Source organism: Coptis chinensis, chromosome 5 (genome assembly GCF_015680905.1).
Source record: "Coptis chinensis isolate HL-2020 chromosome 5, ASM1568090v1, whole genome shotgun sequence".
Taxonomy (NCBI): Eukaryota; Viridiplantae; Streptophyta; class Magnoliopsida; order Ranunculales; family Ranunculaceae; genus Coptis; species Coptis chinensis.
Genome location: NC_141460.1, coordinates 90930070 through 90952481, shown reverse-complemented (window position 1 = coordinate 90952481; position 22412 = coordinate 90930070). Strand labels below are relative to the sequence as shown.

Genomic DNA, 22412 nt, shown 5'->3' with positions numbered 1-22412 from the left:
TTTAGTTAGGTTACACCATATTTTCAGTTGCAATGAAAGTAGTACAATAGTTATCGTACCGAAAAAGCTTGCAAGGTAGAATATGACTATAACAAAATCAGCATGATCTTACATACTAACATTTTTTTTGCAGGAGTGTCAAGAAGTATTGGTGAAACAACTAACTCTGTGACAGAATTGTGGAAAGGATGATAAATGGGATGCAAAAAAACTAAACACCAATGTACTTGAACCTGATGAGAACTTTGAATTGAACTCAAACAAGCAAGTTGTGTTTGTATGATTGGTTACCACAATATTAGTTATCAGGTTATAGATTTTGTTATTCAGTGACCGATACTTGTCAAAACAAAAAAAAAAAACAATTCCATGTCCTATTTGAATATAGTTCAGTTTTGTTACAAATACGAAACACAAAACATAACAACATACTATTCTCTTCAATGAAAAAATCCAACGTGAACTCTAATTTAATATACAATTTATGTGGATTTAATTTAGTGTTGTGAAAGATATTGTTCGTGCTTAACAATGCAGCAATTACAATAATAGCTTTGTGGCATTATATTATTTACAACCAATCTATCATATATTTTAGCTTTATGCATATCTCTACACTATTATACTGTATGATAGCCGGATTAAGGTTTTTAGGAACCCACTCTCCACTGTCGAGCAAATTGAAATCTCCCTATTTGCTCAATTTATAAACACCTCCCTCACAAAAATTAGAAACCCCCTATTAATAATTTAGAAAAAACCCCATAATATCAGTTAAATTATTTCATTATTCTCCATTTTCCTTCCTGAATTTAGAACAAGCCCTCTTTTATTAAGAATTTAGAAAAAAAAAACTCCCTAATGTCACTTAGGAAAAAAAATACCTCAGTGCGTAGCACGGTTTGCATACTTGTATATATATGATAGCTGGGTCTTCCGGAATACCATTCCCAGTATCGAGTAGGCAATTTAAGATTTTCCTATTTACTTAATTTAGAAACACCTCCATCACTAAATTTAGAATAAGCTCCACTTTTATTAATATAATTTGAACGAGGTCTTTTTTTTTATTAATAATTTAGAAACACCTCTATAATGTCACTTAAATTAAATAATTACTCTTATTTATTATTAATAATTAAAAAAAAAACTTCCCTAATATTATTTAAATAACATAATTATCTCCCATTTTGTTTAAAATAAATAAATAGATGAGTCTCTTCTATATAATTACAATTACCATTTACAATTAAAATCCAAGTAAATCAATGCGTAGCACGGTTTGCATACTTGTATGGTACTATGGTAGTCAAGTTCAATTCCTCTCAAAACATGGTGATCAACCTTTCCGTTTTGTTCTTTACTAGGGTTACCTGTGCCTACAACCTGCAATGAGCATCCACCCAATTAATTTTTCCTCAGAGGCCCAGGCCCAAGCCCAGGCCTAACAGCCTTTGTTGACTTGCATTGTAAGTTTGATCTTGTGTCACCTAGTAGTCTTTAGCTAATCATCACATGATTGAGCTCACTTAAAAGTGACATGTCACAATTTGTTGAAATGATATATGAGCTCTTGGATCTATTATTAGATAGATGCTATAATTAGGCATTTCACTTTGCTTTAGTTCAGTTCGCTAAGTAAATTAAGTTAACCGGTAGATATGAGAACAAGGTTTCAAATTAAAAGAAGTGCTACAACATGTGCAACTCCCTCTTTGTAATATTCTTGAATTTAGAAAGTTTCACTGAACTATATATATTTTGATCCCTATTTTGATAGGAAATTCAATGAGGTATTCATATCTTGAATTTGTAGTGATGGATGTGCTTAGTAAGAACTGGGCATTCATACTGTGGATTTTAACATCTTACTATATAGAAAAATATGGGGTATGATAAATAGTATTTTCACCCAATTTGATAAATTTATATTTAAAAAAAAATATTTTGCATAAGCAAAATTATAATTTTGGTGTACGTCCCCATTTTAGTCATTTTACAGTTTTTTATTATTTTTTTTTACTTTTTGAAGAGTAAAATAGTAATTTAATGTTTATCAGTTAAAAAAAAAAAAAATGTGGATCCTACATGAATACCACGTGCACAGTAGCTAGTCTAATAAAGGAAAGGACAGGATCTAGTCATCTAAGAACATAATATAAATTATAAAGGACATAATTAAAGATGCTTCTACCTGACATATCTATGTAGAAGCTCTATTATACCTACCAGTGGTTACCTACCAGTGGCGGAGCAATGTGGCATAGCCCCTGAACTCATGACAAAAAATAATAATAATAAATTAATTAATTAATTAATACTACGTACTACTAAGTACTAACGAATTGTTGCACTTTCGCTTTCATGTCATGCTTTCCCCATAAAATAGGAGACTTCATCTGTGTTTACGGAATGAAGTGCATGCCCTTTAAAGATTCCACAACTTTAAAACACAAGAAAATTAAACAGGACACTTCATCTCGGTTTACGGAATGAAGTACCTCTAGCTAGAATTAGAAAGTGACTAAAAGTCTAAAATCCACGTTATAAGTAGAGGTTTCAAGCTTATATCTAGGATATGAGGTCCTTTGAAGTCAAAAAACCAATACATACTTTAAATAGCATTAGTGAATTGAAAACATAGATTATCTGAGTTCTGAGAAAGAAATATTTGCCGAAAAATATAGAGAACTAGAGATGTATGTTTCCTTGTAAACAAAGCAAAACAAAACAAACCAACAATTGCAACTAGAGTATTGCTATTTAGAAGACTTGAATGAAAACAAGTAAATTTGATGAGGTGCACACAACGTAAACTGTGATGTCAACAACATGACCATTTCAACACTACTACATCGTTAAGACAATATGTTAACCAAATAATCTCTTAAAAAAATAGTCAAGCCCAACTATTTCGCACCAGGCCTATTAATAAATTTCCTGGCTCTGCCACTGCCACTGCCTACTAGGGGTGGGAATTTGGCCCTAACGACCCTAACCCGGCCCTGACCGACCCGACCCTAAGCCCTATAAAGCCCTCACAGAGTTTAGAGCAGGGCCGACCCGGCCCTAATGTCTTCTAAGACAAGATCAGGGCTAAGATTCTGAAACATAGGCCCGACCCTAACCAAGCCCTAATTATAATTTCATTATAAAATACACAACTAAAACTATCCAACTCCTTGTTGCATATTTTCAATTAAAATAACACTGTCCTTTGTAATTTATCACTTACCGTATGAGTATTTCTAATAACTTGTCTTATATCATAAAAAATTGTAAATCTAATTGTTTCTATCTCACAACTCACGCACACCCTCACAACTCCCCGCCTAACCTAGTTAAGCCAAGAACAATAATAAGCACTCGGCACTAGCCTAATGAAAAATAGGTTGACGTCAAGAAAACTCATTCCATACTCTTATTTGTCTTTGTGTTCTTCAATGTTAAATGTAATTTTGGTGAGATTTGAAAGATGAGAAATAACAGATTTATGTCGGTGAAAGCTCATTCCAAAATGTGTCTTGTGCATTTTAACCGTAATTTTGAAATATAAATATGAGTCTCTATGTCTTCAGTTTATTAGATTGTGGATATGCATTTTAAATTGTTGGACTTATCGAGAATTATTACTAGATTGGTTGTTATTCAAATTTCAAAGTGGTGGGACTTTGAGTTTGCAAATCTTTGAATTTTTTGTAATATAAATGAGTTTTAAAACCGATCAAAGAAAAATAAGAAAATATATATTCGGCCCTACCGCCCTAAACCTGATAAAGAGGGCTTATGATAGGGTCAGGGCTTGAAATTTAGACTTATGACCTGGCCCAACCCGGCCCTATAGGGACTTTAGGACCGGGCTGGCCCAACCCTAATAACTGAAAGGCTTTAAATGTTTAGGGCCGAGCTAGCCCGACCCGGCCCATTGCCCACCCCTACTGCCTACTATGGAAACGCCTTGGGAGAATTATGGTTTTATGATTGGTCCACGACTCCACATTTTATGTGCTTATGATGAAAATCTAGGCAGGTAAGCTAGGTCAATTGCAGAAAAAGTTATATAAAAGATCTGGGCTACCACGAGGATATCCCTATAGGGATGAGTGTTTCGAAATCCAAAGGTCCGAAAATCAAAAACAAAAAGGAAGAGAGAGAATATAGATTTGTTTTTTATTTTCGGACCGTTCCCGAGATCCAACGGTCTCGGCTGGCGTCCTAATCTATATAAAATGAGGCATCCTACCGAAACTAAAAATAACTAGCCATGCAGCCCGACCTGTGGTCGGGCCTACTATTTCAAAACCTATTATGTCTGGCCGGTTAATTTTCAGAGTTTTAATTTTGGTTGATATGCTTAATGTGTAAGCCCGTTTGTATGTTTTGGGTTTTACTTGTGATTTGGGCTTTATTTGTCTTTTGGGCTTGAATTTTGTAAAATTATTAAACTCAACTACTCAACTGGTCTATTTTAAAAGTCTGCTGTTTTTTGGTTTTACACGTGACCTTTATTTTGTAACGTGTTATCATCTTGAAACGTTCGAATAGTTTCTCTGAAGCCCTTTGTCCCCGAACCAAACGGGATTGCTACATAAAATTGCCTTTTAATTATAATTACATCCAATGTCGTCGAGTCTTTTGCAAATAGTATATTTGATACTATATTGCCATCTCGATATCAAATGATTATGCAATTGCTAAGTAATGATACATCCATCCAATGATCAAGTAATTTGACAGAGCTAAAACAATTATTACAAACACCACGCTTTGGCTTTCAAAATATTTTTGACATGTTGAACTCTTTATCAGCCATAATACTCGTAATGTTGACGGGCTTGCTAAATGAAATTGTGTGTTTTTTTTTACCAATTACAATTCCAATAAAAGGTCATAGAATCAGTTCTAAAATTTGCCTCAAACAGTACACTCCATTGCCACAACATACATTCAGTCGGTAAACATGTAACTCCAAAACCATAAGCAAGTTCTCCAAATTGTCTTCCATGTTCCATACAATGCTACTATGTTTGCACTAATCACTTACCGTGTATGATGGTCGCACTATGGAAGAATATATATATATATTAAAAACACACCCATTCATAAACAGCATGAAAAAAAAAACTTCATTGGGACTCTCCATAATTGAACAGACATTTTCTCTAGTACCTGAGAACGATTCATTGAACAAAATTTAAATATTATAATACCTTTATGCACTTTGAATTGGGTAGTGGGAACTAAAAGTAAAGAAAGTTGATAGTAAGACATTATCAAGCATAGAGAGCGCACATACATACATACTCGTAATATTTCTAATTCAATGGTCACTGGCCATACCTCATTGCCAAAAGGAAGTGTGCACTTCTACATACTAAAAATATAGGTAAACACTCTAAATGCAATGAACGAAATACAACTCCCTAGCATGAGCTAAAAATACAACTCCCCTATTTCTCCATTCAACTCAAATGCGATAAGAGAGTACTTGACATTAAGTGCCTTGAATTATGAATAACATGAATCATAAATAATTTCTTCTAATTATTCAACATGTCATAAAGTACACATTAGTCTTAATAAAATAAGAAAACCCACATAGTGCATAAGCTTGAATCCAATCACATTGATATAAATAAAGAACATATATTTATATACATAATTTTTAACAACAAATACCTCTGATGATTGGTGAATTTGTGACAGAAACTCGTTGTTTTACTATACTTTGCTACCTATTCTTGGCCTTGGTTTGAGAGGTTATACCCTTATTATCAAACGCAACGTTGTTCTTCTTGCTAATATCGTAAGTTTTTTCACCCTCTTCATCGGAGAATTTCGTACATATTTAGTGGAGCCCCTTCTTCACCTTACATTCAATTATGTGCCACCAAGCCTATGCCACCTCCAGTTTACAACAACTATACTCTCTTTTTGAATAGCAAAAGACATTGCATTGATGAACACTATCGTGAATCCAGTGAATTGAATAACCAAATTATGTTGGTTGAAATACCTATTTATTTCTTTCCAATATTTAACTGCTTCAAATTTTCCATACCTGTTTATCAATATATATATACAACAATGCTTCATTCGAACCTGTTAGTTATCTAGAAGGTAGGATTAACTTTAAAATCCCTTTGTATTCCTCTATTCCAAAACATATTCACTTGTAAGGTCCATTCAATGTAGAAGCCTCTTTAACTGTGTCAACAGTTATGTTAATTTCTTTATGCAACCCATTTCAACCCTCTAACTGATTTATAGGCCCTCTCAAGTGCTAGAATCAAGCATATATAACATCACAATGGTATAATGAGAGAATATAGTTTAAAGGTTAGACGCCCATTTCAAAACCTCATAAAAGGGACAAAAGTCAATCAGATTTATTGCATATCTTACTAACATGTGATATATATATTAACATGAATGATACACGCACAAAAAAAGATAAAGCAAGCAAGCAACAATATTTACTGGAAGCCTGGTGAAGTCTATCAAAGAGCGAGTGAGCTCAGAGTATGTTTGTCTGCACCGAGATTATAATTATTGTGACAATTTTCATAGCAAATCCTAATTCAACCAAGTAAACTTCAAAATCTAACAGGAATTCCACCTACAAGACATTGACACGTCAAGTATCTCTTAATCAACTTCCAATCGAAATCTGTACATGTATTCCTTTAATAGGGATAAGTGGATAACTAATCAAATTTCTTGCATGACGATATTAAAATCAAGACCTTTCATATAAAATTATAACAAAATTGCCTAACCTTAAAAAACATACATTGTTTTTACCAAATTATTTAGGAAACATTGCCTAAACAATAAGCTTACAGACAACTCGTGGCAGAAGTTTGCATATATTGCCTCATAAGTAGCATACACCTCAGTATTGAAACCAATCTCCTCTCCTTTTTCATTTGTACTAAAACCTCTTAAATGCCCAAAATAAATTCCTGTCATCATTAAAAAAGAACTGCACTGATCAACAAACTACTTTTTCAAAATATAAACTAACTGATTTTAGGTAATCGTTTAAGATAAGTTGAGATGCGCTATGATAACCTTCAGTAAGCTCTCTAACAATCATGAGATCAACCCCCTTGACAACTTCTTTCTTCAATGTTGAAGAGTCCATTAACTATTGAGAAAGGTCAATAGTTACACTTCTATTAATTAAAATAATAAATATAATTAAAATACAATAGTAACAGTAGCTAAGCATATTACTTGTGGCAAAATAGTTGCGGGACGCAGATTCGAGAATACACCAAGACCCGCTCGAAGTTGAAGTAACCCAGTTTCTGGCTTCAAATGTTTCTCATTACTATCCCACTTATACCCTCCAATGGCACCAAGAAAAACAGCATGAGATTGCTTAACAACGGAAAGAGTTTAATTTGGCAAAGGAACACCAACTAAATCCAATGCAGCTCCACCAACTGGCATTTCCTTAAACTCAAACTCAATACCTAGTTGCAACTTATTTGTGTTTTATTTTATTGAAGGTGATGGACATCAAATGAAACTGGATCCACCCCTTAAGGTTTCCCACAATGGTAGTCTTGATGTTAATATGATAGATGAAGAAGGAAACATTGCGTCTTCTTTGAGAATGCTCTTCGCAGTCGAGGAGGAAGAGGTGCGTGGTATAATGTCAGAATCACTTGCAAAGAATGATGTAGAAAATGATATCATGGATGAAAGCAATAGTCAATTTGCAGACTTATTATTAGCTGGTCGCTTGGGAAGTTTTGTCAAGGGTTCTTGGCTCAGTTCCAAAGGAAGTTCTTCCATCATACATTAATTTAGTCCATGATGCTATATCTACGTCTAGAGATAAGGAGCGTAAGGAAAAAAAGGTTAGTCTTTTTTGTCCTTTAGTTTAACTGTCAGGTATAACTTTCTGTTGTCAAAGTTTAACTTTGCAGGGAGGACCAGTACTTATACCTGGATTCTACCTTCCTAAATGTCTTCAGCCATTACTTCCTGTTTTCCTTCAGGTTTGAGGATATTCTCATTTCAGACTTAATAACTTGTAGATTAACCTTTATCGTATACTTAATAAAAATGTGGAAGCAGCTATCAATAAAGTTAAATTGCTTTGAAAATATTTTAGCAAGTTATCAAGTTGCTATTAACAAAATACAGAGTATGTGGATGTGAAGAAACTACTGAGCATCACCAAGTAATGACTCCGCTTCCAAAACAGACATCCGAGCCTCTTGAAGAACTTCTTCAAGTTTCTCAGATATAGAGCACGACTCGTTTTCCTCATTAGCAACCTTATAATTAAGAAAAAACTGTCGATAGTAAGCAGTGTTTAAAAAAACGCATCAGCCCCTAGAGTCTCACTAAAAATATTAAAAAAACTAAAAACTAAAAAAAAAAATTCAAGAAAAAATAGCTATAAATTCAGAAAAACTGAGAAAAAGTATGCCATATTAATGAATTACTATAGCATAAATAAAATGGAGAGGGGCTTAAGGTTGCTAATGGAGGTTGATGATTTCTAATTGAATAAGGTGTTTGGATGCTCAAAACATGACCTAATTGGGGCATTTAGCCCTTAAAAAACTTATAGGGTTGATGTCAAAACCGTGGGAAAAAAATGGACAAAAAAAAGTCAATATAAAAATGGTCCGGCTGGGGTAAAACCCAACTTCACGCACGCCTCACACCATTGAGGTTGTAGCTTTACAGTAAGCATGTATACATCTGTGAGTCTTAAGCCTTGAGGCGCAAAATCCCTAAAAGGCTTAAACCTCAATGCATTTTGAAAACCTTGATAGCAAGTATTTTTACATTCTAATCGTATGTTCGTTCTTGTTATTTCTTGATTTATTGCAAGTGCAGACAGCCTGGCGGTGATCGGATTTATGGAGTTTTTGACAACCAGCTCCCTGTTGCTTTGAAAAAGCTTCCTTTTGATCGGCATCTTTCCATAAATAATGTAAAGAAAGTGGTTTCCGAGGCAGATGGTTACCAACCCCACTTGATTGCTCCAAAGCAAGGTTACCGGCGTCTCATTGAAGGAGCTCTAAATTATTTCAGAGGTCCAGCTGAAGCTTCAGTGGATGCTGTAAGTTATATTGCTGCAAATGTTTTACTTATCTTTGAATATCAGGTTAACTTACGACCATGCTCTAGTCGACTGTCTTATGGTGTGCCTGTGTGCAACTGCGGCAGAGAATTTCTGCTGGAGGTGCTAAGGTCTTTAATTACTTAAGTAGACATCTTTCTTTAACTAATGAAGTGTTCTTTCAGGTTCATTTTGTACTGAAGGAACTTGTCAGGAAGTCTCTTAATGAGACGCAGGTGAGGTTTGGTTTACCCTTCCCTAATTCTTTAATAATTAGCGTGATGGAATAACTGACACTTTAAATAAAACAGGAGTTAAAGAGGTTCCCCACACTTATAGCTGAATTGGCTACAATAAAGAAGCCCAAATGGCATGAACTTAATTATTATTATTAATAATAATTACCTTGTTGAGAAGCAGCAAGAGTGAGAACTTTTTTAACAACAGAAATAACTTCAGGACCAATGCCATCACCCAAACTCGAAGAAGAAGAAGAAGTACCACCCAAAACACCATCAGTAGTCTCATCTTTCTCAGAAGCAGTTTCAAAACCATCTTCACCACTCAAAAACCCTTCTTCCTTCTCATTACCATCATCATCTTCAAAACTTTTAACACTAATACTACTACTACGACAACGACTATGTGTTTGTTTAACAGTTTCAAATTCATAATCAGATGAAAGTGGTGCTCTTATTAAAATGGAAGGAGAAGAAGTATTATTATTACCTGATGAGCCCATGCTGTTAAAAAAAAAGGTGTTGGAAAATGAAATGATGAGGTGGGGGTTTGAAAAGGTTTATCTTTTTTAGGAATGGATTAGATATGATAAGGTGAGGGAGAGGGGGTTTGGAAGAATGAAAGAGGCAGATGTTGCCGCCATCGTTGTTTTTTTTTTTTTGGGTGAGAGTTTGGGGTGTTTAACAAAACGGTTGGGCTTAGTTTTGTTTTTGGTTGTTAATTACTTAATTACCCACTTGCGAACAATTCATATTAGGCGTGTATTTGGTTTTTTTAATTCCTAGTATGGCGAAAAGACCAAAACATTTTTTTATAAATTGCTAAACACAACAATAATAAGGTTAAGTAAGTAATCAACCAATTAATTATTTTTTAAGTAGGAACTTTTTAAAAAAATCAGCTGACGTGGCTCACTATGAGCATCCTGGGAGAATGGATATTAATGTAGGTAGGATGTTTACAGGACTTTTTGGGTGTCCACACTCCACACTCCACACCTTGACGCGAATGTCATGTCAAATAAACTTTCTTCAAAACGCTATGGGGACCGCTGATCAAGAAAAATTCTAAAATGGTATCATTTTATCAAAGATTCAAAGTGGGCTAAGCTACTTCATGGACGTGTCTACCGCACCAGCACCCAGGTAAAATTGCTCTCAGCTCCGTACCCATTACAATTGATGCACTCGAATTCCCTGTCCTCATTTTCAGCCAAGTAGCCAACCACAATAAACCAATGCCAAATATTTCAATGTCAGTCGATATATGGAACCCCAAAAACCAATATATAGGATATTTTGATATATAGGTGGATATATATTCTTTTGTTGACTGGTCAAAATTTTGTTTTGTATGTTGATATATCATAAATATCGCCTAATATATTAAAAATATCACCGATATATTGATAAAAATTAGTCAAAGATTGGTCAAAGGCAATGATATATATCGATATATCGAAAAATCTGATATATATCGGATACAAAATGTTTTAATTTATTCATCCGATATATCGCAATATATCCATATCAGATACCTCAAAAACTGATATATATCATAAATATCGGTGATATTTTCTTCCTTGCAATAAACAAGTTCAATCATCAAAGTGTTACAATGTTTCTTTAAGTGAATGACCACCAAACAAGTCGTACTATATGTTCATCGTCTAGAGTTGTCAACTTGTCATACAAGTAAGTACATTAATCAAAATATAAATAAATAAATAAATAGTAGAGCAAATAAATTGAACTTCAACATGTTCTAGCTTCACTATTTAAATGAATATATAGTTTAGGCTCATAATCCTCATCTCTACACTATTAGATTGCCGACCTTCTTGGAATTCCTTTCACCAACCCCTTCTAATATTCTTATTTCCATTTTTAAGTAACACCTCCCTACATACATATTTGTAAGCACATCATTTTATTTAATTATTTAGTAATACCTCCCTACATATTTGTAAGCACATCTTTTTAATTAATTATTTAATAATATCTCCTGCACTATTGGAAGCTACCTCCTTCCTATTTCACCTCCTCGAGGATTAGGATTTTTCAAGTCTTTCATGGTTTTTTCAAGAAATTTCGCACTATTAGCACTTTTTTTTGCAAAATCTTACTAGAATCGGTGAGTAGCATGGGCCGCATACTATTATTGCAATAAGAAAGAGCTTGGCAAATCCAAAAACGAGCCGAGGGCAAAGCCTAACCAAGCACTATTGCAAAAAAGTCAATAGATAGTGTTGGTAAAATGTTATTAAAAGCTTTGATAGTGTTTTCCCAAACGCTATCTATCGCTATGCTATGCTTTTTTTAGTAGTGTTTTTCGTAAAAGCGCAATTAATACAATAACGTTTGGAGTCAAACGCAATAAAATAAAGATAGCGTTTTTTTCGTGAAATGCAATTAATAACGATGGCATTTACAATCAAATGCTATCAGCTTTAATAGTGTTTTGTTTGCGCGCAATAAATTAGGATAGCATTAAAAAAATGTTATCTTTTTCAGTACTAAAAATGTTTGTCATATTTAATTTTCAGTTTTGTAAAATCTAAAAAATATTATATTAGACCCAGATGGATTCAAGCCATCAACCTCTCAACTAGTGAGCACTCTTTCCATTTTGAGCTTATGGATCCACTAGATAGCAAACACAATGATACAAACATTTAATTTCATTAAGTATGTAAAAACCATCCAAAGTTGTGCAAATTTTAACTGACACAATATATAGCTACCATTTCACTATCACGTCCACTCATGAAAATACGACTACAACAAAACAAGAACGAATAGAGTGAGATATATGTGGACACATGGTATTGTACTAACAGTGTTATTAAAAAAAATGTTAGGTATTGTCCTTTGCTGCAATCATTTCTAGTTTATATGATCGACATCCGAAAACTTACTAATTTAAAAGCACAACACAAAGACAGGTAAAAAAAACACACACCCTATTTGAACTAATTCAAAGAGATTGATACATGCTGCCTCAATTAGCTTCGCAAAAATAACCTTTAGGACCCATGCACAAATAAGAACTATATATGAACCTGCTGAGGAAAGTAGAATGAAAACATCTTATAAGTCACCTCTTGCCCATTTGAAGAACAGAAAAAGTTCGCAAGGAAAAATATATGTCTGATTTAATATAAAAACTTCCGAAGCATGCATATATACTTACCATTTGGAACTCTTAATACAAAAGGGAAGTGAATGGGGAAATGCTACACAGGGTATGAATAGTCGTACCGTCAGGCAACGTCACTTCATGCTCAAGTTCCATTTCTGATGCTTTTGAACCTAGCCTTTTAGATTGACCTAGCTTTGTTCGGGATGCTCTTTCGAGTTTCCAATGCCTTTGTTTGCTGATTCCTTTGTCTACTGATTGCTTCTAGTACTTACTTCTATTCCAAAAATATTTTCGGTGCCTATTCTCTTTCTTACAAAGCATTATAGATTGCTTTAAACCTAAATGCATGGAGCTACATATATGCCTAAGATAATCACTGGAGATTTTTTTTTTTTTTTTAAATGTACTAGAGAAATGTATATGTGACTCCCTGCACGTGATGCAGATGCATAGAGTAAAACCTACAAATTGGTGATACATAAAATAGTGTTAGTACTTATTTTTTGTTCTTAAAATACTAGACATACTAAAGCAATAAGACCCCTAACTAATGCATGGGTATATATGTCACCTGATCAGATCTCCATTGATAAAGAGGCAAGTAATTGATTTGTGCTTGTAAGCTTCCATTACTTCCACTTTTGGCTAGCTCACTAGCTTTCTGATTTCACTTAAACAGATTCATCAATCACTCTTAACATAGACCTGCTAAAAAAAACTCGTTAAAATCTCCTTCTCTAATCATATCATAGTCTAAATAAGTATTCATTGTAGTTACCCAAGTACAAGTATAGCAATACCTACTCTTATCTCATTCAATGGACTTACCTTAGCTATACCTTGCTGGTAAAGCTGCCTCCAACAAAATTTTAGAAACCTAATAGCAATGAGACTATGATAGAAGCCAATTCAGAGTCAAGAAAATAACTGAAGCTCCTAACAACCACCTAAAGTTTCACTCATTAAACTTTGTACAAATTTATAATATGACAAAAAGTTTAGAATGGTCAAATATCTATACCAGTATCTACGATAAAAGAAACAACTACAATGCTAGCATGAGAAACATAAGGTTCTACTTCTCAACAGATTGAATGTGCTGATACAAAGAAGTTTCAACAAGTGAAAGGATAAGTCCAACAGAATGTTCGAATTACTTAATGAGATTCACATTCTTAAAAGATCTACCACATGGTCATGTAATGCAAAGATTCAATGGTTGGTCCTGGTAAAGTAGCAAGAATTTAGATTACTAATGTGAACAACAAGAATGCCCAATCAGTCCAACCATATGTATTTGGCAACCATATCAAATAATCCTAAGTCAACAAATATAGGTGATGATAAACAAGCATATACATTATTACAAAGTCTGAGACCTATTTTTAAGACTAATATATCTTTATGTCACTGTTATTGTATTTGTCGAGACCACCAAATAATCTGATCTCCACAGCGGCACACAAATGCTATTTGCAACCGTGTTGACTAATGCCATCTAAACTCCTACAACTAACCTTCATTAAATAAAGAACAAACAAGAGCAAAATAGTTAACCTAGTAAGTTCAAAGAGATAAAATTATTAAATGAATATTTTCAATATATATCAGTTTCCTAGATGACAGTAAACTACAAACTTGCATTGTATGTAATGAATATGTGCATTGATCTGTTTGTGCCATTGTTATGATGTCGAAACCTAATTCCTCATCCAATCTAACAATTTAAAATAGTGCATAAGTAAAACATTAACATCAAGATGACACAATTAAAAAGTAAGTTAACAAGTAAAATTCAGAATTCCTAACATAATTAAAAAGTAAGTTAACAAGTACAATCCTGGGTAACCCATATTGCTTAAAGTAAGTTAACTAGTATCTCACAAAAACCCAAAATATTTAGTTTAGAAATTCTCAACCAAATAACAGAGCACACTTGGGTTTCTCCATTCAAAGTATGGGATGGACAGTGTGAGCAAGCTAGATCCTAGATCATCTACCTTGTTCAAAGATATTGCTTGGTTTTTATAACACCCCGTCTTTTTATTTTATTTCCCTATAATAATAATAATAATGATAATAGGTTAAACTAAATATATGATAACTATCAGTTAAGGATAAAAGCCCCGTAGGTAAATAGATAAGTTTCAACTCTTGTTTTTCGGTAAGGTTTCAAAACTTAAAAAAGGGGATTCTCATGTAGAGTTTTTGGGAGAAAAACACAGAAAAACTTTTGTACAGAAAAGAAGGGGTTTTACTGAAAGAAGAAAAGGAAGATTTTTCTGAGAGATAGCTGATAGTCGGAGCGTACTACGGGTGAGTAGAGAATACCTTACTTCATTGAACATGAAAGTTCTTACTCTTATTACTCTTACAACATGTTTTGGGTTTACCGACAAAGTTATAATAATATCAGTTTTCTGCTTTACTGCTCATGTTAAGTTTTTGTGTTTATTCACTCTGTATGTATGCGGAGGAATTGGAGAATACCTATTGTGTTCACATGATAAATTTTACATTTAAAATTATATGGTTTAACTACTGTTTTCACTGGTTCGAAAGTGTCTCTAGAAAATCTGGTTATGATTACATAAATTGATTATGATTATGATTACTGTAAATGTCGTAGTCAAACTAGATAAGTATCTATGCGTTTTAGTGATTTGAATTGACGGCGATTGTTGGTGTCATGAGATGTGGGCTATGTCGAAGCTTTGAGGGAGCATTAATGGCGTTGCCTGTCTTGTTTGTTTAGTTTGAACTCTTGTTGTTGGGTTTTTTTGATGTGTTGATTTGAGGTAGTATTTGGTGTTTGAATGGGTGCTGGAGAGGGGCGAGTGATGCTTTAACAGAACATTAATGGCGTCGATTTGAGATTTTCGCAGTATAAGGGAATTGAGATTTTTGGGTATAGGTAGATTTGGTTTTTGAAGGGGAGTGGAACCATGGGGTTCATAGTGGAGATAGGTTGGTGGGTTGTGGTGGTCAATTGGTGGAAGTGGCGAGCTGGTGAAGGAGGAGGAAGATGAACAGTGAGGGTTTTGTTGTTGGGTTTGGTCCGAAATTCGTGGGTGGGCTTGAGTGTTTTAAATTTTGAAATTTCATTTTGGACTTAAGTGTTAGACTTTGGGCCTTAGTCTTTGGGCTTTTGGGTTAGAGGAGTTTAGGTCTGGTTGACTGCTGTTGACCTGGCTGGTTGACTGTTGTTGACATAGCTGGTTGACTTTGATTATTGATTAGGGTTGACTTTGACAAGTTGACCCAGTTTGACTTTTAACTCGGATTATGATTCGGTCATAGTATCTGAAATTCTTAATGTGATGACGTTCTTTTGCATAATGGAGTTATGATGGTTAAAACAAAAGCACATTCTTGTGTGACTGCTGAAGCACTTCCCATGAGATATCTTTTGGTGAGAACCATGCATGTTCTTTTCCATTGTACGGTGTCGCTTGCGTTATTAGGGAAAAAATAACATGCATTGAGCTATTTTGAGCAGACCTGAGAACACAGGACCATCGAAACAAAGAAACGTATTCAGATATACCTTCGCAGAAAAGGTGTCAATCCACAAAAGTTCTTCATTATATATATAAAGTCACTTGGTAGAGTGAGTAAATAGAAGTTTAACAATAAAAAAAATAGTAGAAAAGGAATAAGCAGTTTATAGAATCCCCCCAGTATAATCACTCAAAAAGTTTAGCTAACATACCCTCATCACCAAAACAGATAGGAACTTTGGATGTTAAATGTGCCAAAATATAGGTAGAGAGGAACACCTTGTCAGCTACATTCAATGACTTGTATCATAAATACCCCTGAGAGTTTTTTTTTCCACCATACATTCAGTGGAGGGGCAAAGTTCAAAATAGCATCATCAACCACACTCAAAAACATTGTTAGCAAGTCTAGCTACTGCTTGATTCGTTACCCCCTAACCCATGATGAATCATGTAACTGCTACCTTCCTACTTATATATTTTACCATATTAAGACAATACCAAGGTGCATGTCATCTACCATCAACTATGTCACGCCCCAAATTTTATAATATATGACTGATTACCAAAGACACATGGCATCTATAGTCATTATGAAACTCGGGATGTGATCGAACCAACTAAGCAAAACCCAAACTAAACAAAGACAGAATAATCTTACAAAAATTTCGGCAGAGTCTCCTCTATATTTTCAACATTTCATAAACTTAAAACCTGTCATAACCTGAAAATCATAACAATATAGATATCTCATTGTTTAATCCAGTTACTTAACCGTCTCGACGAATACCAGAACAGTTAAATAACCCTTACGCCTCGAGACAATTTAGTTCCTTCCCTAAGAAGGCATTAGTTTCTCTAGCGCGTCTAAAATGTACTAAAAACAATGTATAATTTACATCATGACTGTTAGTTCCTCTATACATTGTGAGGCGTCCTTTTATCAAAGTTATTCAACAAATAAAATAGATTTACCTTGTCCAAAAATCTTTATATGGTAATCCACCCCTACAAAAAGGTTAGTATACTTACCATCATGCAAAGCATATTTATATTGAGTCTGAGCTAACCTCCACATTAGTGCAAATTACCTTCAAACAACCATTAGTGCCTGCTTCCCTTGCTTATAGTTTTCCAAGTGAAAGCATGAATTTCATGAATCCTTGTCAATCTAAAAAAGCCTATATACTTAAGGTCATAAGATCAAAATCACAGCCATCTACATGTATGCAATTTCAAATTGGAACCAAAATAAATGTAAATGATCGAAATAGCAAATGAAAATGGTGAAGGAAAATTATCACAGAAAAATATTTAGAAAGGTAACTTCCAAGCGAAGAGCAAAGTACTTAAACATTTAAGTTAGAGAAATTAAAGTTGGTGTGAAGAATTCAACCCCAATGACAATTAAACAGAACTCAAAGTCTATAAAAGTTCCGAGTATCCAAAATTCTTAACTTAACCAAGTATCAAAAGCTTTGTAGACAGTGTACGAATGTAAGTGTCCAAATTTTTAAACCATGTATAGACAGTGCAAAGAAAACAAACTTGAAAGGAAATTCACAATAAAAGCCAATGCCCATTCAACTTGTACTGGTCAAGCAACAATATCGTGTAGGCCACCCAGACCCTCTTTGATTTTGCTTAAGATTGTTTGATTTCATAAAATACCAAGTCTGAATTCTTTTTAAGCTAGGCCCTCCAAGCTCCCAATTAAAAGGTAATTAATACTACTAACAACGTCTTTGCTTTAGTTGGAATGCCATGCTCGTGGTACCTATACATCAAGCTTTGTGATGGGCTACCAAAGTAACTTACCCATGCCCTCTCAAGAATAAATGGTCGAAGAATTCATCACATATTGAGATTTCTCTCAGATATCTTTGGCTGCTTTCATCTGATATCAACTCCTTGATCGGTCCAAAAGGCTTTGTTGGCATCTGAAAACGCGGAGTCAGAAAGCATGCAATCGATAGCCTAAATGGTCTACCGTTAATTTCGCATATTCGGTCAACGCAACATCCTCACTCCATCGCATTTATTAAAAGCCAACACCATATCAACAATACCAACTCATGATTGAAATGCAAATACACATATAATTCAAATAAATCAAATTGGACTAATACCTAAAAGCAATGGCAATATCTTCCATTTTTCATGCAGACGGATTTTGTCTCAACTCTCCACATGGACCGTGAATCATATGTCTCATGACAATGTTGTACAAATTAGGCTCACTGTCTGGATTAGGAATTTCAGCTCTAACAACTTTGTCATAATCATCTGGGTTGCTAAGCTTGTCATTTTCATCCAAGATTAAGAGCATATGAACGTGTGGCAAACCACATTTTTGGAACTCGATCACATGTACGTGGGCAATAACTTTTCCAAGGACACCCTTATTGAACAAATCTTTCTTTAACTCCTCACATTTTTCATGAAAGACTCTTGTAGTAAGATCGGGCCTGTCTTGTGAGGTTTGACCTTCCTTTAACCTTTTTGTAATTTCTGACCAATTTGGATTGCATGTCATGGTGAGGAATACATCCAGTTTTCCAAATATTTGGACCAAAGCCATTGTGTTGTGATATCTTTCATGCATATCTCGTTCGTGGGCTTCCTATATAGGATGGCGGCAAGATAGTTCGTCTCCCGCGCCGACATTAGCTGTACACATACATACAACATGAGATATTGAATTATTTAATCAATGAATAAGCGAATAAATTTTCTTTCATTTTCTTAAGAAAAAAAAAAAGAAAAAAAAAATGTCTACTGTTGTACCAATTGATATTACATCACAGTTTTGTATCATGTTATTTCACAATAAATGTTGGTGACCTAAAATCATAGCAAAAGTTGGAATGTCTTCTAGCTTCAATAACATATTGTGTTTGTGTTCACGAATAATAGAGGAGATAAATCTCAATAAAGAGAAACTTAAAAGTCCAAAGTTCTCAAATAATTATCAGAGATACATAGATTGAAAACCCAAAAGCAAATGTTTCATCAAATGAGGACAGGAATATTATCCTCGATAAGAAAATGAACTGAACAAATCACAGTAAAATAGTTTTAAAATCTTAACTATGTAAAGAAAACTCTAAATGCATAAAACATGATAGTTCCATAGAGGCTGGATACTGTCCAACTTTACTTTTAGGTCACTTCCATAATATTGGTCTCAATTTCCAACATAAAATCAATAAATAATGGACAATACTATTTTTTTTTATAATCTCCTTTTCAAAAGAAAAAGAATAATTATAATTAAAAAAAAATCAAAATCAAAATAAAACAATAAATAAAAATAAAAAAGTCACGGGCATCTAAACAATGTATAATGCAAATCAGACATGTGTAAACGTCTATTATGTCTTACCTGCATTTGTTTCACCCATCTGTACGGAGTCATGCAACCCTTGGTATAACTCGGCTCTTAAAGTATCTTGGTTGTCACGGATAAATCTCAATTGTTGAGTCGAAATCTTGACATACATATCGACTACATATTGTTGTAGAAGCCAACCGCCACGAAGCAATATTGAGTCGTGGTTATCCCAGATCTAGTGAAAAGTAATATGTATTTTTGTCAAACAGAAAGATAAATTAATTAACTACATGTAATACAAATAAACAATTAATTAACATCGGAATGTATAATTTACCTGGAGCAGGTAACAATAAAACTCATGACAACTGATTCTTTGAGCATCATCACTGAATATATGCAAATCCCATCCAAAGTTTCCATAAAGGTGAAGTAGTGGATATTGAAGGGGGATTATAGAAGCTAGCAGTGTTGGGCACATTTAATAAATCACCAGTCATAGTTTCTACGATTATATCCCTTTCTTTACGTTCAGCAGGATTCTCACCCCCAACTAAAATGGCAGCTACTTGGGAAGATATTGGCAGAGTATGATGATGTTTGTCAGATGTCACTTCCTTGATATGTAATCGAACATCCATTAAATTTTCAGATCTAGCAACGCGGCGAAGAGCAAGCACGAAAGGGTTATTACGGTCAAGAACTTTCTGCAAAATTGATAGAACTTGAGGATTCAGCAACTTATTTTCAGATAGTCTATTCATCATTTCATGATCGGTGTCATATACATACATTTATAGAAATCACGGTCGTTGGCCATGTGAAGGTATAAGACAACCAATTTTATGGTAGATGGATCCCTGAGCTCGATAAGTGTATACTCAGTCTTTACCGCTAACTAGTTTTTCATCGAAGTGCACTCCTATTGAGGTGAAGGCAAAGACATGGTTGTAAGCACGGATGTTTGTCCTGAAATGCGCACCTTGTTCTGACTGTGCTTTGTATAAATACATCAATTCTGGAGGAGGATCTAAAAGGGGTAGTTTAATTTTACCTCTAAGACAACAAAATTGATGGGATTCAGATGGAAATAACTCTGCATGACAGTGAGTGCAGACACGCATGTTGCTTATTTCATGTCGCTGAAATTCTGGAGTGTCAACGAAGCCTCTTGCACAGTTGTGATAAGATTTATATAATGAGGGAACTTTTATAGAGCGAAGAGTGCTGAACACCCTTTGCCTTTAATCTCATCCTCTTTCCCTAGCAATAGTATACGTAGTTATTGAACATTATAAAATATATGTTACAAACCAATACATATGGTAATATCGGAAAAAACATTCATAATAAAAAATCAAACCTTGAATGTCATTTATGAAGTTGATATTATCTACATCAATGTCATTACGATAGCCATCAATGTCGTCTCTGATTGGTGCACTTAAAATGGTACTCGGGTTATTTGATAACAATGTAAAGATTGAGTAAAAAGAATAACAAATAATAATAGTTAAAAAAAATAAAAAAAAAAAATAATTAAACAACGTACCAATGACAAAATCTAGATTCATTCGATCTAGGAACAATGTTGTAGACAAAAGGTAGTTACTCAACCTGTTAACTTCTGATTGTACGTGAGTCTGGATGATATTAAAGACTTGATTTGAATCAACAATAGGATTAGAATGTGGCGGTATACTTTTGTCGTGCAACTATTCACTATCTAAATGTGGAGGTACATTAAAGTCGTGTAAATGTTCAGTGTGTTGGACTGTATGGCTTGCAGATTCAGTCTGTGCCACATTTGGTTGAGAAAGCAGTCTCTCTCTTCGGAGTCTATAGCTTAGGCATTTTTGTTCTCGCAGTTGGGACCTCTGTTCATCAGTCATCTCGGTCATTCGCTGTCTATAATGGATACGACGACGTTCTCTATCAGAAGCCAATTATTCCTCACTCTTATTAAGAACCTGTCTTCATTCATAAAGACGTCTTCGTTCACATTGCTCATTAGTTGATACAATCCTATTAGATCGAGGACATTGGCTTCGTTCATAAAGACGTCTTCGTTCACGTTGCTCATTAGTTAATACAATCCTATTAGACCGAGGACATTGGTTTTGGTAATTTGCAACATCGGTTGTCATGATGACACATGCTTGAGAACGTAGACATAAATACATCAATGAAATATTAAACAACACTGACAATAAATACTTTATATATCACAGCATTTAGCACGTACATTCTTTAAACCAATGAAATATTAAACAGACATGATGATTTTCAGAAAAAAGAGGAAGAAAATAACCAAAATGCAAAGAGTTGTTTTATGAACCTTATTTAAACCAAAAGAAAACACATTGAATTCAAATATTCAACAACCTGGATTCTTTCAAATATATAAAATGAATTGAGAAGCTTACCATAAAAAATCTCACATCAATACCAAGATAATCACCAATCAAGATCCGAACATATTTGATTGGTTGAATGTAGTGATTCCTCAGATTAGTCGTATTCGTTCTGATACAAAAAGTTCAGTAATTGATTGCAAGTCATCAAGCGAAATGAGAGGTCGGAAGATGGAGCAGGAAGAGTCTAGAAAAGTGGGTATCCATTAGAGACGGGAAAATTGGAGAAGGAAGAGTCTGGAATAGTGGGAGGGATGGATTGATTGGACTGGGGTTTTGACGGAAGAGTTTTGGTTATAAGGTTTGGTGAGAAGAAGTCTGGGTTTTGTTTGTTTTTCATTTTTTTTGGAATTGGTTTTGGTAAAGGTCGGGGTGGGCGGGTGGGGTTTTGAGTTTTGAGGAAAGGTTTTTTTATCCTCTTTTTTCTCATGTTCTTACGCGAATAGTTTCCAAAACTGGGTGTGAGTTTGGTTTTTTTGGTGCCGAATTATTATAAAAGCTGAGGTGTCCATCTCAGAGAAAAAAGAGGGCTGAGGTGGCTGATAAGAGCCCAAAACTGTAGTTTTAACCCCTTAACAATCATACTTTTAGACCAATTATGTGGGTAATAATTAAGAGTTAATACTGATTACGTGTTTTTATGTATTTCAGGCTTCAAAGTCTATTATGTGCAGAAATGTACCACTTTAGCG

At 34.3% G+C, this 22412-nt stretch overlaps 2 protein-coding genes and 1 long non-coding RNA gene across 3 annotated transcripts; 1 reads left to right on the top strand and 2 right to left on the bottom strand.

Moving 5' to 3' along the window:
* Window positions 1-6629: 6629 nt before the first annotated feature.
* LOC147499991 (uncharacterized) lies at window positions 6630-10015 on the bottom strand. The gene is made up of 4 exons (XM_086561728.1): window positions 9497-10015; window positions 7240-7352; window positions 7075-7150; window positions 6630-6965 (listed from the first exon to the last, which is right to left on the bottom strand). Exons 1-4 carry the CDS (start codon window positions 9831-9833, stop codon window positions 6781-6783), a joined length of 711 nt encoding a protein of 236 aa, XP_086417854.1. The 5' UTR covers window positions 9834-10015; the 3' UTR covers window positions 6630-6780.
* Window positions 7254-9443, top strand: LOC147499992 (uncharacterized). The gene is made up of 3 exons (XR_015196144.1): window positions 7254-9091; window positions 9277-9327; window positions 9403-9443. It is a non-coding gene; the product is annotated as an uncharacterized LOC147499992 (long non-coding RNA).
* Window positions 10016-18130: 8115 nt separating the features above from the next.
* Window positions 18131-18553, bottom strand: LOC147499990 (uncharacterized). The gene has a single exon (XM_086563580.1). The coding sequence runs from the start codon at window positions 18551-18553 to the stop codon at window positions 18131-18133; it is 423 nt and encodes a 140-aa protein (XP_086419706.1).
* Window positions 18554-22412: the final 3859 nt, after the last annotated feature.

What these genes read in the sequence shown, in the direction of transcription:
- LOC147499990 (XM_086563580.1), bottom strand. Translation starts at nt 18,553, where the DNA reads ATGGCTTTGGTCCAAATATTTGGAAAACTGGATGTATTCCTCACCATG.
- LOC147499991 (XM_086561728.1), bottom strand. Translation starts at nt 9,833, where the DNA reads ATGGGCTCATCAGGTAATAATAATACTTCTTCTCCTTCCATTTTAATA. An exon ending in CCGCAACTATTTTGCCACAA is followed by an intron (nt 7,151 to 7,239) that starts GTAATATGCTTA and finishes CTTTCTCAATAG; the next exon opens with TTAATGGACTCTTCAACATT. An exon ending in TGTTAGAGAGCTTACTGAAG is followed by an intron (nt 6,966 to 7,074) that starts GTTATCATAGCG and finishes TAATGATGACAG; the next exon opens with GAATTTATTTTGGGCATTTA.